This window comes from Canis lupus, chromosome X (genome assembly GCF_003254725.2).
Source record: "Canis lupus dingo isolate Sandy chromosome X, ASM325472v2, whole genome shotgun sequence".
Lineage (NCBI taxonomy): Eukaryota > Metazoa > Chordata > Mammalia > Carnivora > Canidae > Canis > Canis lupus.
The window spans coordinates 65,586,200-65,598,573 of NC_064281.1; the positions used below are offsets into that span (position 1 = coordinate 65,586,200).

Consider the following 12,374-nt stretch of genomic DNA (forward strand, 5'->3'; position numbering starts at 1 on the left):
TAACAATTAGGGACTATTTAACGTCTAGTTTATCACCCTACATAGGAGATAGAACTGACCCAAGCCTTTCAACATAAAGGAATGTAATTTAATTTTTTAAAAATCTAGTGAATATTCATAATAGACACTGAAATCTCGAGGAGGGAGATTTTTCAATATCATATATCATTAATTTTTATTTTTTTCTTGGTGTTTGTTTTGGCAGTTTTATTTTCCTCCTTTCTAATTTATGGGGGGAGGGGACTCTATTAAAGCTGAGTGGAACACCTTGGTGAATATTTTGCATAAATAGCTATATGAATAAATAGCTATATTTGTCTATTAGGAGGAGAAAATGAGCAAAGTTCTTCTGAACTGAGATTAAAGGAAGAAAACAACAGAAACTGGAAAGAACAAAGAAACGCTGAAAGGAAGAAAACGTCATTTAGATACATTCAATAAGTATGTAAATGTTCATAGAAAAAAGAAAAGACTTGGGAAACCACTGCATACCCCTTTCCTTGAAATCAGAGGACTTTAAGTGATGTTGCACAATTATATAAAACACAATCACATCTTTAAATCAATGAAATCTCCTGTGCCTGGCACATAGTAAGCACATTATTGTTGAATGTGCTTGAGTGAAATGAGATTTATATCTATTTATTTTAACATTCTCTGCTGAATGTGAGAACTTCACTATATTTTTTTTTACATTTTTATTTATTTATGATAGAGAGAGAAAGAGACACAGGCAGAGGGAGAAGCAGGCTCCATGTATCGGGAGCCCGACATGGGATTCGATCCCAGGTCTCCAGGGCCTGGGCCAAAGGCAGGCGCCAAACCGCTGCGCCACCCAGGGATCCCACTTCACTATATATTTGTCTTACCTTATATATTTTTATTTTTTCAGAGTGACTGAAACCTATTGGAGATTCATTTCACCACTGGAGGCTACCCAAATCTCCTTTCCTTTGCTGCCCCCACTCTGTACAGTCTCTTCTACCTTCATACCTCAGGTGAAGGGGAAATCAGAGAAGGACCAGGGACTTGCTGGTATTGGTAAACCCATTGTCACTTTCATTGTGCATTTTTTTAAAAGATTTTATTTATTTATTCATGAGAATATACAGAGAGGAGAGAGAGGCAGAGACACAGGCAGAGGGAGAAGCAGACTTCACGCAGCGAACCTGACGTGGGACTGGATCCCTGGTCTCCAGAATCAGGCCCTGGGCTGAAGGCGGCACTAAACCACTGAGCCACCTGGGCTGCCCTCATTGTGCATTTATTTTTTATTTTTTTATTTTTAAATTTTATTGAAGTTCGATTTGCCAACATATAGTATAACACTCAGTGCTCATTCTATCAAGTGCCCTCCTCAGTGCCTGTCACCCAGTTACCCCATCCCCCCAACACACCTCCCCTTCCACTACCCTTTGTTCATTTCCCAGAGTTAGGAGTCTCTCATGTTTTGTCACCCTCTCTAATTTTTCCCACTCATTTCCCCTCCTTTCCCTTGTGCATTTTAAGCCTACAGATAACCTGATAGTAAGCATTAAGATTCTTTCAGCTCTTCCTATTCCCCTAGCAGCCCTCATTTTCAGTCTAAGATTGTCTACCATGTATGTAACCCTCTGCTTGATTAGAGGTTTTAGAATTGTGTTGTGCAGTATGGTAATCACATGTGAATTGTGATCACATTCAAATGTGAATCACATTCAATCAATTAAAATTAAATGAAATTAGGAATTGTGTTCTCAAGTCTCACTAGCCACATTTTTCATGCTTAATAGCTGTATGTGGTCAGTAGCTACTATATTAAATAGTGCAGATGTATAATATTCCAATATTGCAGAAAGTTCTGTTGGACAGTGCTGCTCTAGAAAGCACTCCCTTGTCATTTCTGCTGTTTAAAAGATACTCAGATTCAAACCCAGTTTTCTTGCAGGGCAAGATAAACACAAATATGCTGTAGTAGTTCAACAAGTGGCTCTGAAATGCAGAGCCTGAGTTCATTGGCTGAGTGAAGAAATAAAATATGGCAGCACCACTCATCTGATTTCGTCATACATATTTATACTGGGAAAGTGCTACCCGTGTTTAAGTTTTTTTTCAGGCATGGATTTAGCTATAATTATAGACTATTAGTTTAACGTGAACATCAATGATTTACATTTGTAAAGCATTTCTAGATACAAGGTCATAAAATTTGGTTTAAAGATGGTAAACAGGGACGCCTGTGTGGCTCAGCGGTTGAGCACCTGCCTTTGGTTCAGGGTGTGATCCTGGAGTCCCGAGATCGAATTCCACTTCAGGCTTCCTGCATGGAGCCTGCTTCTCTCTCTGTCTATGTCTCTGCCTCTCTCTGTGTGTCTCTCATGAATAAATAATAAAATCATTAAAAAAAGATGGTAAATGGAAGGGATAAACAGTTGATTCTGACAGTATTATCACAATTAGACAACACTACTTTTTAAATTGTCATTACTGTGTCCTTTGTATCTTGGTTTCAAGAGCTGAGTAATACAGATAGGAAAACTGCAAGCTGCAACAAATTGGAGTTTTAAAACTACCAGAACTAATAATGATTCACATTTCCATAATGAATGTTTTACTTAAAAAAAAGATTTATTTGTTTTAGAGAGAGAGATAGAGGAGAGAGAGAGAGCTGGGGGGAGGGGTATAGAGAGAGGCAGAATCTCAAGTAGACTCCCTACTGAGCATGGAGCCCTGCACTGGGCTCTATCCCAGGACACTGAGATCATGACCTGAGCTGAAACCAAGAATCTGATGCTTAGTTGATTGCACCACCCAGGTGCCCCTGTTTTATATTTTTAAAAAGGGTTCTCCTTCCCATTTTTTTTTCTTTTCATTGATCTCACAAGACATTCCTGATGTCGGTAGGGAAGATATCATTATCGTTTTTCTCTCAAGGTTCTTTTTTGTCTAGTCTTTGGCTTGACTCAGATGGCACCTTCTGCATGAAGCTGTCTCTTTTCCTTGCAGTTAAGCATAAACTCCTTAGCACTTTTTCTGTAGAGTACTTGTCTCAAGCTAATTAACAATGCTGTTCATGTGCTTTTGATCCTTCTTAATAGATTCACAATTATTTTTGGACAGAAGTTGTGTCAGATATATACAGATATATTTGCCTTTTAAATTTTATCTTACTGAGGTAAAACTTACATAACAAAATTAACCATTTTAAAGTCTGCAATTGAGAGGTATTTAATATATTCACTATGTTGTACAACCATCACTTTTATTTGTTCCAAAACATTTTCATTAACCCAAAAGGGAGCCCTGTACCCATTAAACGGTCACTCTTCCTATCTGCCTCCAGCTCCTGGCAATGACTAATCTTTCTATGTCTATGGATTTACCTATGATGAATTTTCAACTAAATGGAATCAGACAGTATGCAACCTTATATGTCTGGCTTCTTTTGCCTAGCATAATGTTTTCAGTGTTCATCCACATTGTACCATATCAGTACTTCATTAAGATTTATATTTGAGTTTTTGTGTTTTACTAAAGACATGTATAATACATACTAGTTAACTAATTAATGGTGGGCTCTTTATCTCAAACTCCCACACCTGACAGCATATGTTAATATAATATAGTCTGTATGAATAGATGATACCTGAACCTGATTAAGTTTTGTTATTCCATTCTTAGCTTATTGGATAATATAAGCCTTAAACATTAAATGCCAGAGGATTTTCCCCATCCATTCTGAGACATGGCACAATCATTTCATCTTCTTCCACAACATCCTACTGTGACATCCTCTCCTATTGAAGTTCATGTGTGGATAGAAGGTAAGATGTTTTGAAATCTCTTAGCTCTGCACATCACATTTCATCTCTTACAGGCTCAGCTGACCAGAATTCACAGAATATTAGTGCATAAAAACATTATTTTGCAGTCTTTTACAGAGGATGCTTCAATATTAAAGATTTAAACCTGAAATTTGAAAAAAAAATAAAAATAAAAAAAAAAAAAAAAAAAAAAAAAAAAAAAAAAAAAAAATAAACCTGAAATTTGTAACTTTAAGGTCATAACATTGTGTTTTAATAAACACATTCCAAGAATAATTTCCTTGTTTTGATTAATGTTTTTGTATGAATATTAGAATTAATATATTATTTTAAATTAACATATTAATGTGTGATTTTGTTCTTAATCGACATAATATGCAAATATTGGAAGCAATCAAATACTCTAAAATAATGACATTAAATAAACAGTAAAATGCGCTAACAGATATGATTTACATTGGAAGAAGCCATTGCTGACTGAAGAGAATGGATTGTGTAAAGGAATTTATGCAATGAAAGGATGAGTTAAATGTAATTAAGTTAAATAATTTTATTATTAATTATAATTTATTATCTTTGGTATATAGTTTACCTTTGAGCAAGTGCTATTCCTGCCTCGATCACTTGGTGTTTACATGAATATGTACTAAAAATAATATGCCCAGTGATTTAAGAGAGAGGAAGGATCCAAAGATCTTTATTATCTGCTGTCTTTATTAGCATCATACCAAGGAGATGTTTAAGACAGATTGGCAGGGCTTACCATTTTTTAGTTACAGAAACTATTCTAGTGATGATTAATTACTATGACACTTTGCTCTATTGCAGAGTTTTCCTTATGTAAAACTGGTTTAATATATTCTGTTGTGTTAAGCATAGTGGATTAGGTATTACAAAGATGAAAATAATATATTATCATTACAGAATTATAGTATCTTTTTGAAATTTTAGTTCCTCATCCATAAAATTCCATTCAGTAAGATTTCCCTCCCAATAAATCAAGTTCATACAGTTATCTAGCACAATGTGTTTATTATAAAAATAATTTCAATTATGTCAATAAAATTATTTTAATGCAGAGGAATTTCAAATGAAGAATAAACCCCAAGTTTTCTTGGTTCACACTTTAATCCTAACTTTTATAATTTTTAACATCAGAAAACAAACATTTTAACATCACCCTCATCACTAATTTAGGGAATAAAATATTGGTTCCCGCTTTTGGAAAGAAATTCCAAGTTTTCTCAGCTACATTGCTATTTATTTTCTGAATAATTCCTTTTAAAGTTGAGACCTTGGGCATCCCCGGTGGCTTGGCGGTTTAGCGCCGCCTTCAGCCCGGGGCGTGATCCTGCAGACCCGTTATCGAGTCCCATGTCAGGCTCCCTGCATGGAGCCTCTCTCTCTTTCTCTTCTCTCTCTCTCTCTCTCTCTGTGTGTGTGTGTGTGTGTGTGTGTGTGCCTCTCTCTCTTTCTCTTCTCTCTCTCTCTCTCTCTGTGTGTGTGTGTGTGTGTGTCTAATAAATAAATAAAATCTTAAAAAAATAAGGTTTAGACCTTGCATTTGCAAACTACTGATAAGATACCAATGCAAGAAGAAATGTCTTCTTCCCCGTGTGCTTCCGTAATATTTTCTTTACATTCCAAAGCACTTTGTACTTGTCATTGTATTTGTGTGTATTTATCTTTTTCCTATTAAATTGCAAATAGTTTGAAAACAAAATGTAATATTCTACTTATCTTTGTATCTCTGACAACGCTCAGCACAATACCTTGCAAAGACTAGGTGCTTAGCAAATATTTTTGTTATTATTGACCAAATAATGTTAGTATTTCATTCTCAATTTTTCCTATAAAATCGGCCTAATGCCCAGAAACTTTCAGGTTGCCATTCTTAGTTAACTTTTGTTTGGTGATATTGGCATATTCTTATAACAGTAATTGTAAAAGAAAGTAATTTCAAACAAAGAGGCTATAAATTATAGGCACCAGACCTCAATACTTTATTGGTATCCAGCTTGGATTCCGTTGTTGATTAGTGGTAAGTTACATTATTAAAAAGGTAAATGGTTGGGGCACCTGGGTGGCTCAGATGGTTAAGCATCTGCCTTCAGCTCAGGTCATGATCTCCAGGTCCTGGGATCAAGCCCCACATCAGGCTCCCAGCTCAGTGGAGAGTCTGCTTCTCCCTCTCACTCTGTGTTTCCCCCTGCTTGTGCTCTCTCTCTCTCAAATGAATAAATAAAAAATCTTAAAAAAAGAAAAAGGTAAATGGTTTCCATTATATGAACAGAAAACCAAAGATAGTTATAATAATTTGACTTACTGAAGATCTTTTAACACAGTTAATTTAGAGGGGAAAACCTAGAACAGGATAGATAGCACCATTAAAACTGAAAATGCAAAAAAACAAAAACAAAACCTGAGAATGCCAGAGGATTTTTCAAGGAACTGTTATTATAGCATATACAAGATATTACCATGTGTAAACAGGTTACTTTAGGAGTATTACTCATTTAGCATTATCTATTGAAGTTTGGGTGCAGTTTGAGACTTAAAATAGACTTTAGAGGAATAAACTGGTATTGAGACTGCCAGTGTTTAGTAAAATCATTATTTAGTCTTTCATTTTATATGTGTTTATTTGTTTGAGCCATGTAGATGGATCATGACCTCAAGTTGCATTTCTAGTCTAGTTCAGATGTTGTGCTTTCCAAAACTCTCAGGTTGTCCTCAGAATTAACAAAGATTCCCATAGAAACTCCATTTGGTGTGGATTTAATTGTAGAATCACTTAGCATAATACACCTTAGCTCCATCAACATTGTTGCAAATGGTAGGATTTCATTCTTTTGGATGCCTGGGTAATATTCCATGTGACTGACATGGAATTTTTTATTTATTTATTTATTTATTTATTTTTTAAATTTATTTTTATTGGGACGCCTGGGTGACTCAGCAGTTGAGCATCTGCCTTTGGCTCAGATGTGATCCCGGTCCACGGATCGAGTCCTGCATCGGGCTCCCCGTGAGGAGCCTGCTTCTCCCTCTGCCTGTGTCTCTGTGTCTCATGAATAAATAAATAAAATCTTTTTAAAAATTAAAAAAATAAAATAAAATTTATTTTATTGAGGTATAATCACACTTCTTAGTATGTATGTATCCATGTATTAAAATTCCAATATAGTTAACAGTGTTATATTAGTTTCAGGTGTACAATATAGCGATCCAACAATTCCAAACATCACCTGTTGCTCATCATGACAAATGCCTTCCTTAATCCCCATCACCTATTTAATGCATCGCCCCACCCACCTCCCCTCTGGTAACCATCAATTTGTTCTCTATAGTTAAGGGTCTCTTTCTTGGTTTGCCTCTCTCTCTCTCTTTTCTTTTTTCTTTTGCTCTTTTGTTTATTAAATTCCATATGTGAGTGAAGTCATATGGTATTTGTCTTTCTCTAGCTGACTTATTTTACTTAGCATTATACTCTCTAGCTCCATCTGTGTTGTTGCAAATGGCAAGATTCCATTCTTTTTTATGGCTGAATAATATATATCTCACTTTTTTATCCATTCATCAGTCTAGGAACATTTGGGCTGTTTTCACAATTTGGTTATTATTGATAATGCTGCTATAAACATCTGGGTGCATATATCCCTTTGAATTGATGTTTTTATATTTTTTGAGTAAATATCCAGTAATGCAATTACTTGATCTTCGGGTAGTTCTATTTTTAACATTTTGAGTAACCTCCATACTGTTTTCCAGAGTGGCTGCAGTAGTTTGCATTCCCACGAACAGGGCAAGAGGGCTCCTTTTTCTCTACATCCTTGCCGACACTTGCTGTTTCTTGTGTTGTTGATTTTAGCCTTTCTGACTGATATCTCATTGTAATTTGATTTGTATTTCCCTTGTGATGAGTGATGTTGAGCATCCTCCAGTGTGTCTGTTAGCAACATTTTTATAGATATATCTCCTGAGGCAAGATAAATAAAAGCAAAAACAAAGTATTGGGACTACATCAAAATAAAATCTTGTGTACAGTGAAGGAAACAATCAACACAACTAAAAGGAAACCTACTGAATGGGAGAAGATATTTGAGAGGGAAATCATTCTGCTATAGTGACTATGCAATACTGAAATCATTCTGGAAGAGACTTGTGAATGAGCAGAAGGACTTTTTTAAATTACAAATAATTAAGAATAGTAGGTATCAAAAAGTCAGGAAAGAGACCAAGTAACTGTTATAGCCTATTCCTTGAAATAATAAAAATACATAGACAGATAGATAGATTTTGGAAAAGGTTGGGTACAAATCACCAGTTATGAAATATGATGCATTAACAAAAGAGAAAGTTTTTATTTGTGAATAAGAATCTTTCAAATGCTTCCTAAATTATATTTTACAGATTACTGGCTGTGCTGTCTTTATCTCATGTCAAGGCTAATATTGAGTAATAGGATAGTTATAGACACTTCTGGCAAAAAAAAAAGAAAGAAAGAAAGAACGATGCCACCCTTCCCGGTCTCTATCCTTATTCACGTTCTGGGGATGGAGATTTGGTCCTGATAATTAAGACCAGGTTGGGATGATTACAACTACTATTTATAGATTGCCTGTACCAAATTTACCATAGTAGGTTATTTACATTCAAATAGTAAGTTGGGCACTTGGGGAGATGCTTTAGCTTTCAGAGCTTCAGATGCTATTACTGGATATACTGATGTAATTGTTTTGCTTAACAGTCTGTTATAGATGCCAGCAACCTATTGCGTTGCATAGACGATTTCTTAAACATTTAAGTGTCACAAGTCCTAATCCTTTTGAAAATTTGATGAAAACTATAGACTTTCTCCTTCGGAAAATATATATGTACATATGTAAATACATATATATATTATATGTATATACATATATATATTCTATTTTGTATATCATGACAGTCAGATGGTTTATACACCAGTATTCCAGACCAAAGAACTTCTTAACTAGGTAATAAATCATTAATGTGTGATGAGCATATCTTTCTCCCCTTTTGTCTTCAATCTTTCCCCACACATAAAAATATATTGCTCAGATTTAAAGCACCTAAGCAGTTTATCCTAAGTGAGAAGTCATAGTTGTATAGTATACATAAAGAAAAAAAAAGCATGGAGATATAAAGACTAGGAACACATTCTTGCCATGAAGAATAGTAATTTTCCCTGTTGATTGTCAGAGTTAGCAGGTAGTTAAGCACCAACTTTTTAGACATATATCTGCAATATTTTGACAGTATTAGCATCCACCACAGTTTGAAATAATTTGTATAAGTGTTCTTCTTGTTTCCATCAATTTCTTTTTGTCTGCTTATAGACCTTTTGCTTTTGTTTTGAATGGTTGATGGAAAGTGACTATATTTACAGAAATTCCTAAGTATCTTTTTTATAGTTTTCTTCCAAAGCAGATGTTCTTAGCTTTCTCAAAGATTGCAGTTCTTCACCAAAAAAGCATAGCATTATAAAGCTTCTGTGATTTTTTTCAATCTCCACCATGCCTCCAACAAACTTGAGCTGACAAAACAAGGTGATCTTTATTTTTAGTAATGGCCTATGGGTAAGAGGACTGAGAATATCTGAATATCCAGTATATAAAGTGAATAGTGAATCTCTATTTAAAAGAATTCTACTTATTTGTGGAACCCAATCTTCCTCCTCAATCATAATAGAAACTAGAGGTCTGAGTTGTTTTTTAAAAAGTATATTTTGTATTTTAGGGCAGTTTTAGGTTCATAGCAAAGTAGAGCGAAAAAAGAGTTTTCATATATTCCCTGTTCCCCTACAATCAACATTCCAATCCATGGTGATGCCTTTGTTACAATTGATCAACCTACAATTGACACACAATTAACACCCAAAGCCAATAATTTACATTAGGGTTCATTCTTGGTATTGTACATACTAGGAGTTTTGTCATATGTATGACATGTACCTACCATTGTAGTATCATATGAAATAGTTTTATTGCCCCCCAAATTCTCTATGCTGTTTATTCATTCCTCCTTTCACCTGAAGGAAAGGAAAACTTCTTCTTCTACCCTTCCAGGTCTTCCCTCTGAACTAAGAATTAAATTTACATGAGACAGGTTAACAGGAGTAAAACAAAAACAAAACAGAAAGTTTTGTTACATGTGCAAGGAGACCTGATATTGAAATTGAAAACTAAAGAAATGACCAAGGCAGGCAGTTTTTAGACTCTTCAGACAAAAAGACAATAAACTTGTGAGGAATTGACAGGATAAAGAAAACAGATATTTGGGAGCTTTAATTAGCAAGGAATTCTGAGTATGTGGGCTGTGATACTAGATTAGTTAAAAACTATGAATGCTTGTTACTATATCTTTCTCAGTTTTAAATTTCCTATTTCTAAAAAAAAAATCCTATCTCTGACGATAAGACTGTTTCTACTTCTTAGTACAGGGAGGGTACTTTTCTTTTTTTAAAGATTTTATTTATTTATTCAGGAGAGACACACAGAGAGAGGCATAGACAGGCAGATGGAGAAACAGGCTCTCTGCAGAGTCTGATGTGGGACTTGATCCCAGGACTCCTGGATCACGCCCTGAGCGGAAGGCAGATATTCAACCACTGAGGCACCCAGGCGTCCCTGGGAGGGTACTTTTCATATGAAAGATTTATTTCCTGTGTTGGGGAAATAGGAGAATCTTTGTGTCCTTGCACTGCCTATTTCTTAAGTAACTTTTGTTTAAGATAATCAATATGTCAAAGTGGCATTTTTAGGTGGCTTGCCCTTGGCCCCTACACAACCTAACAACTGATAATCACTTAGCTTTTTACTGTCTCCATAGATTTGCCTTTTCCAAATGTCATGTAGTTGGAATTATACAGTATGTAGCTTTTCTTTTTTTTTTTAAATTTTTTTTTTTTTTATTTATTTATGATAGTCACACAGAGAGAGAGAGAGGCAGAGACATAGGCAGAGGGAGAAGCAGGCTCCATGCACCGGGAGCCTGATGTGGGATTCGATCCCGGGTCTCCAGGATCGCGCCCTGGGCCAAAGGCAGGCGCCAAACCGCTGCGCCACCCAGGGGTCCCCCAGTATGTAGCTTTTCAAATTGGCTTCTTTCACTTAGTTATATGCTTCTAAAATTGTTCCCTGCCTTCTCATGGTTTTATAGCTCATTTCTTTTTACTGCTGAATAATAATTCATTGTTTGGATGTCCCACAGTTTATTTATCCATTCATCTCCTAAAGGATATATTGGATGCTTCCAAGTTTTAGCAATTGGGAATAAAGCTGCTATAAACATTTGGGTGCAGGTTTTTGTGTGGACATGTTCTAAACTCCTTTGAGTAAATACCAAGGAATGTGATCTGGATCTTATGGTAAAATATGTTTAATTTTGTGAGAAACGGCCAAACTGTCTTCCAAAGTGGCTGTGTCATTTTGCATTCTAACCAGCAATGCTGAGAGCTCTTGTTGCTTCATATCCTGACAACATTTGTTGTTTTCTTTAAGTTTTATTTAAATTCCAGTTTGTTAATATGCAGTGTAATATTAGTTTCAGGTGGACAACTTAGTGATTCAACACTTAGAAATACCCAATGCTCATCAAAGGTGTGTTACTTAAATCCCATCACTTATATAACCCATCCACCCACGCACTTCCCCTCTGATAACCATCAGTTTGTTCTCTGTAGTTAAGGGTCTGTTTTTTGGTTTGCCACTCTTTTTTTCCTTTACTCATTGGTTTTGTTTCTTAAATTCCACATATAAGTGAAATCATATGGTATTTGTTATTTATCTAAGTGACTTATTAACTTAGTATAATACTACTCTCTAGTTTCACCCATGTTGTTAAAACAGGCAAGAGTTCATTCCTTTTTATGGATAAGTAATATTCCATCGTGCATATATACTACATCTTCTTTATCCTTTCATCAGTTGATGGACATTTGGGCTGTTTCCATAATTTGGCTATTGTAGATAACACTGCTATAAACACTGGGGCACATATATCCCTATAAATTAGTATTTTTGTATTCTTTGGGTAAACACTTAGTAGTGCAATTAATGGATGGTAGGATGGTTCTATTTTTTATGTTTTGAGGAACTTCCATGCTATTTTCCACTTTTTTACACCATACACAAGAATATATTCAAAATGGATTAAAGACCCTAATATGAGACAGGAAACCATTAAAATCCAAGAGAATAACATAGGCAGTAACCTCTTTGACGTTGGCTGTAACAACCTCCCTGAGGCAAGGGAAACAAAAAAATAAACCATTGGGACTTCATCAAAATCAAAACCTTCTGCACAGCAAAGGAAACAGTTAACAAAACTAAAAGGCACCCTATAGAATAGGAGAAGATATTTGCAAATGATCTATCTAAGAAAGGGTTAGTATCCAAAATATGTAAAGCACTTATAAAACTGAACACCCTAAAAGCAAACAATCCAATTAAAAATAGGCAGAAGACATGAATAATTTTTACAAAGAAGACATTTAGATACCTAACAGGCACATGAAAAAAATGCTCAACATCATACATTTGTTATCAG

General features: G+C 35.1%; 1 protein-coding gene across 3 annotated transcripts in view; it reads left to right on the top strand.

Moving 5' to 3' along the window:
* The first annotated feature begins 323 nt into the window (after positions 1-323).
* Positions 324-12,374, top strand: part of LOC112649496 (uncharacterized) — a 290,778-nt gene continuing 278,727 nt past the window's right edge. For all 3 annotated transcript variants that reach the window (XM_025431847.2, XM_025431846.2, XM_025431848.2), the window contains exons 1-3: positions 324-441; positions 893-998; positions 3,661-3,803. In XM_025431847.2, the coding sequence (XP_025287632.1) occupies positions 3,725-3,803 (79 nt within the window). In that variant the 5' untranslated portion in view covers positions 324-441; positions 893-998; positions 3,661-3,724. The remainder of the gene's footprint in view (positions 442-892; positions 999-3,660; positions 3,804-12,374) is intronic.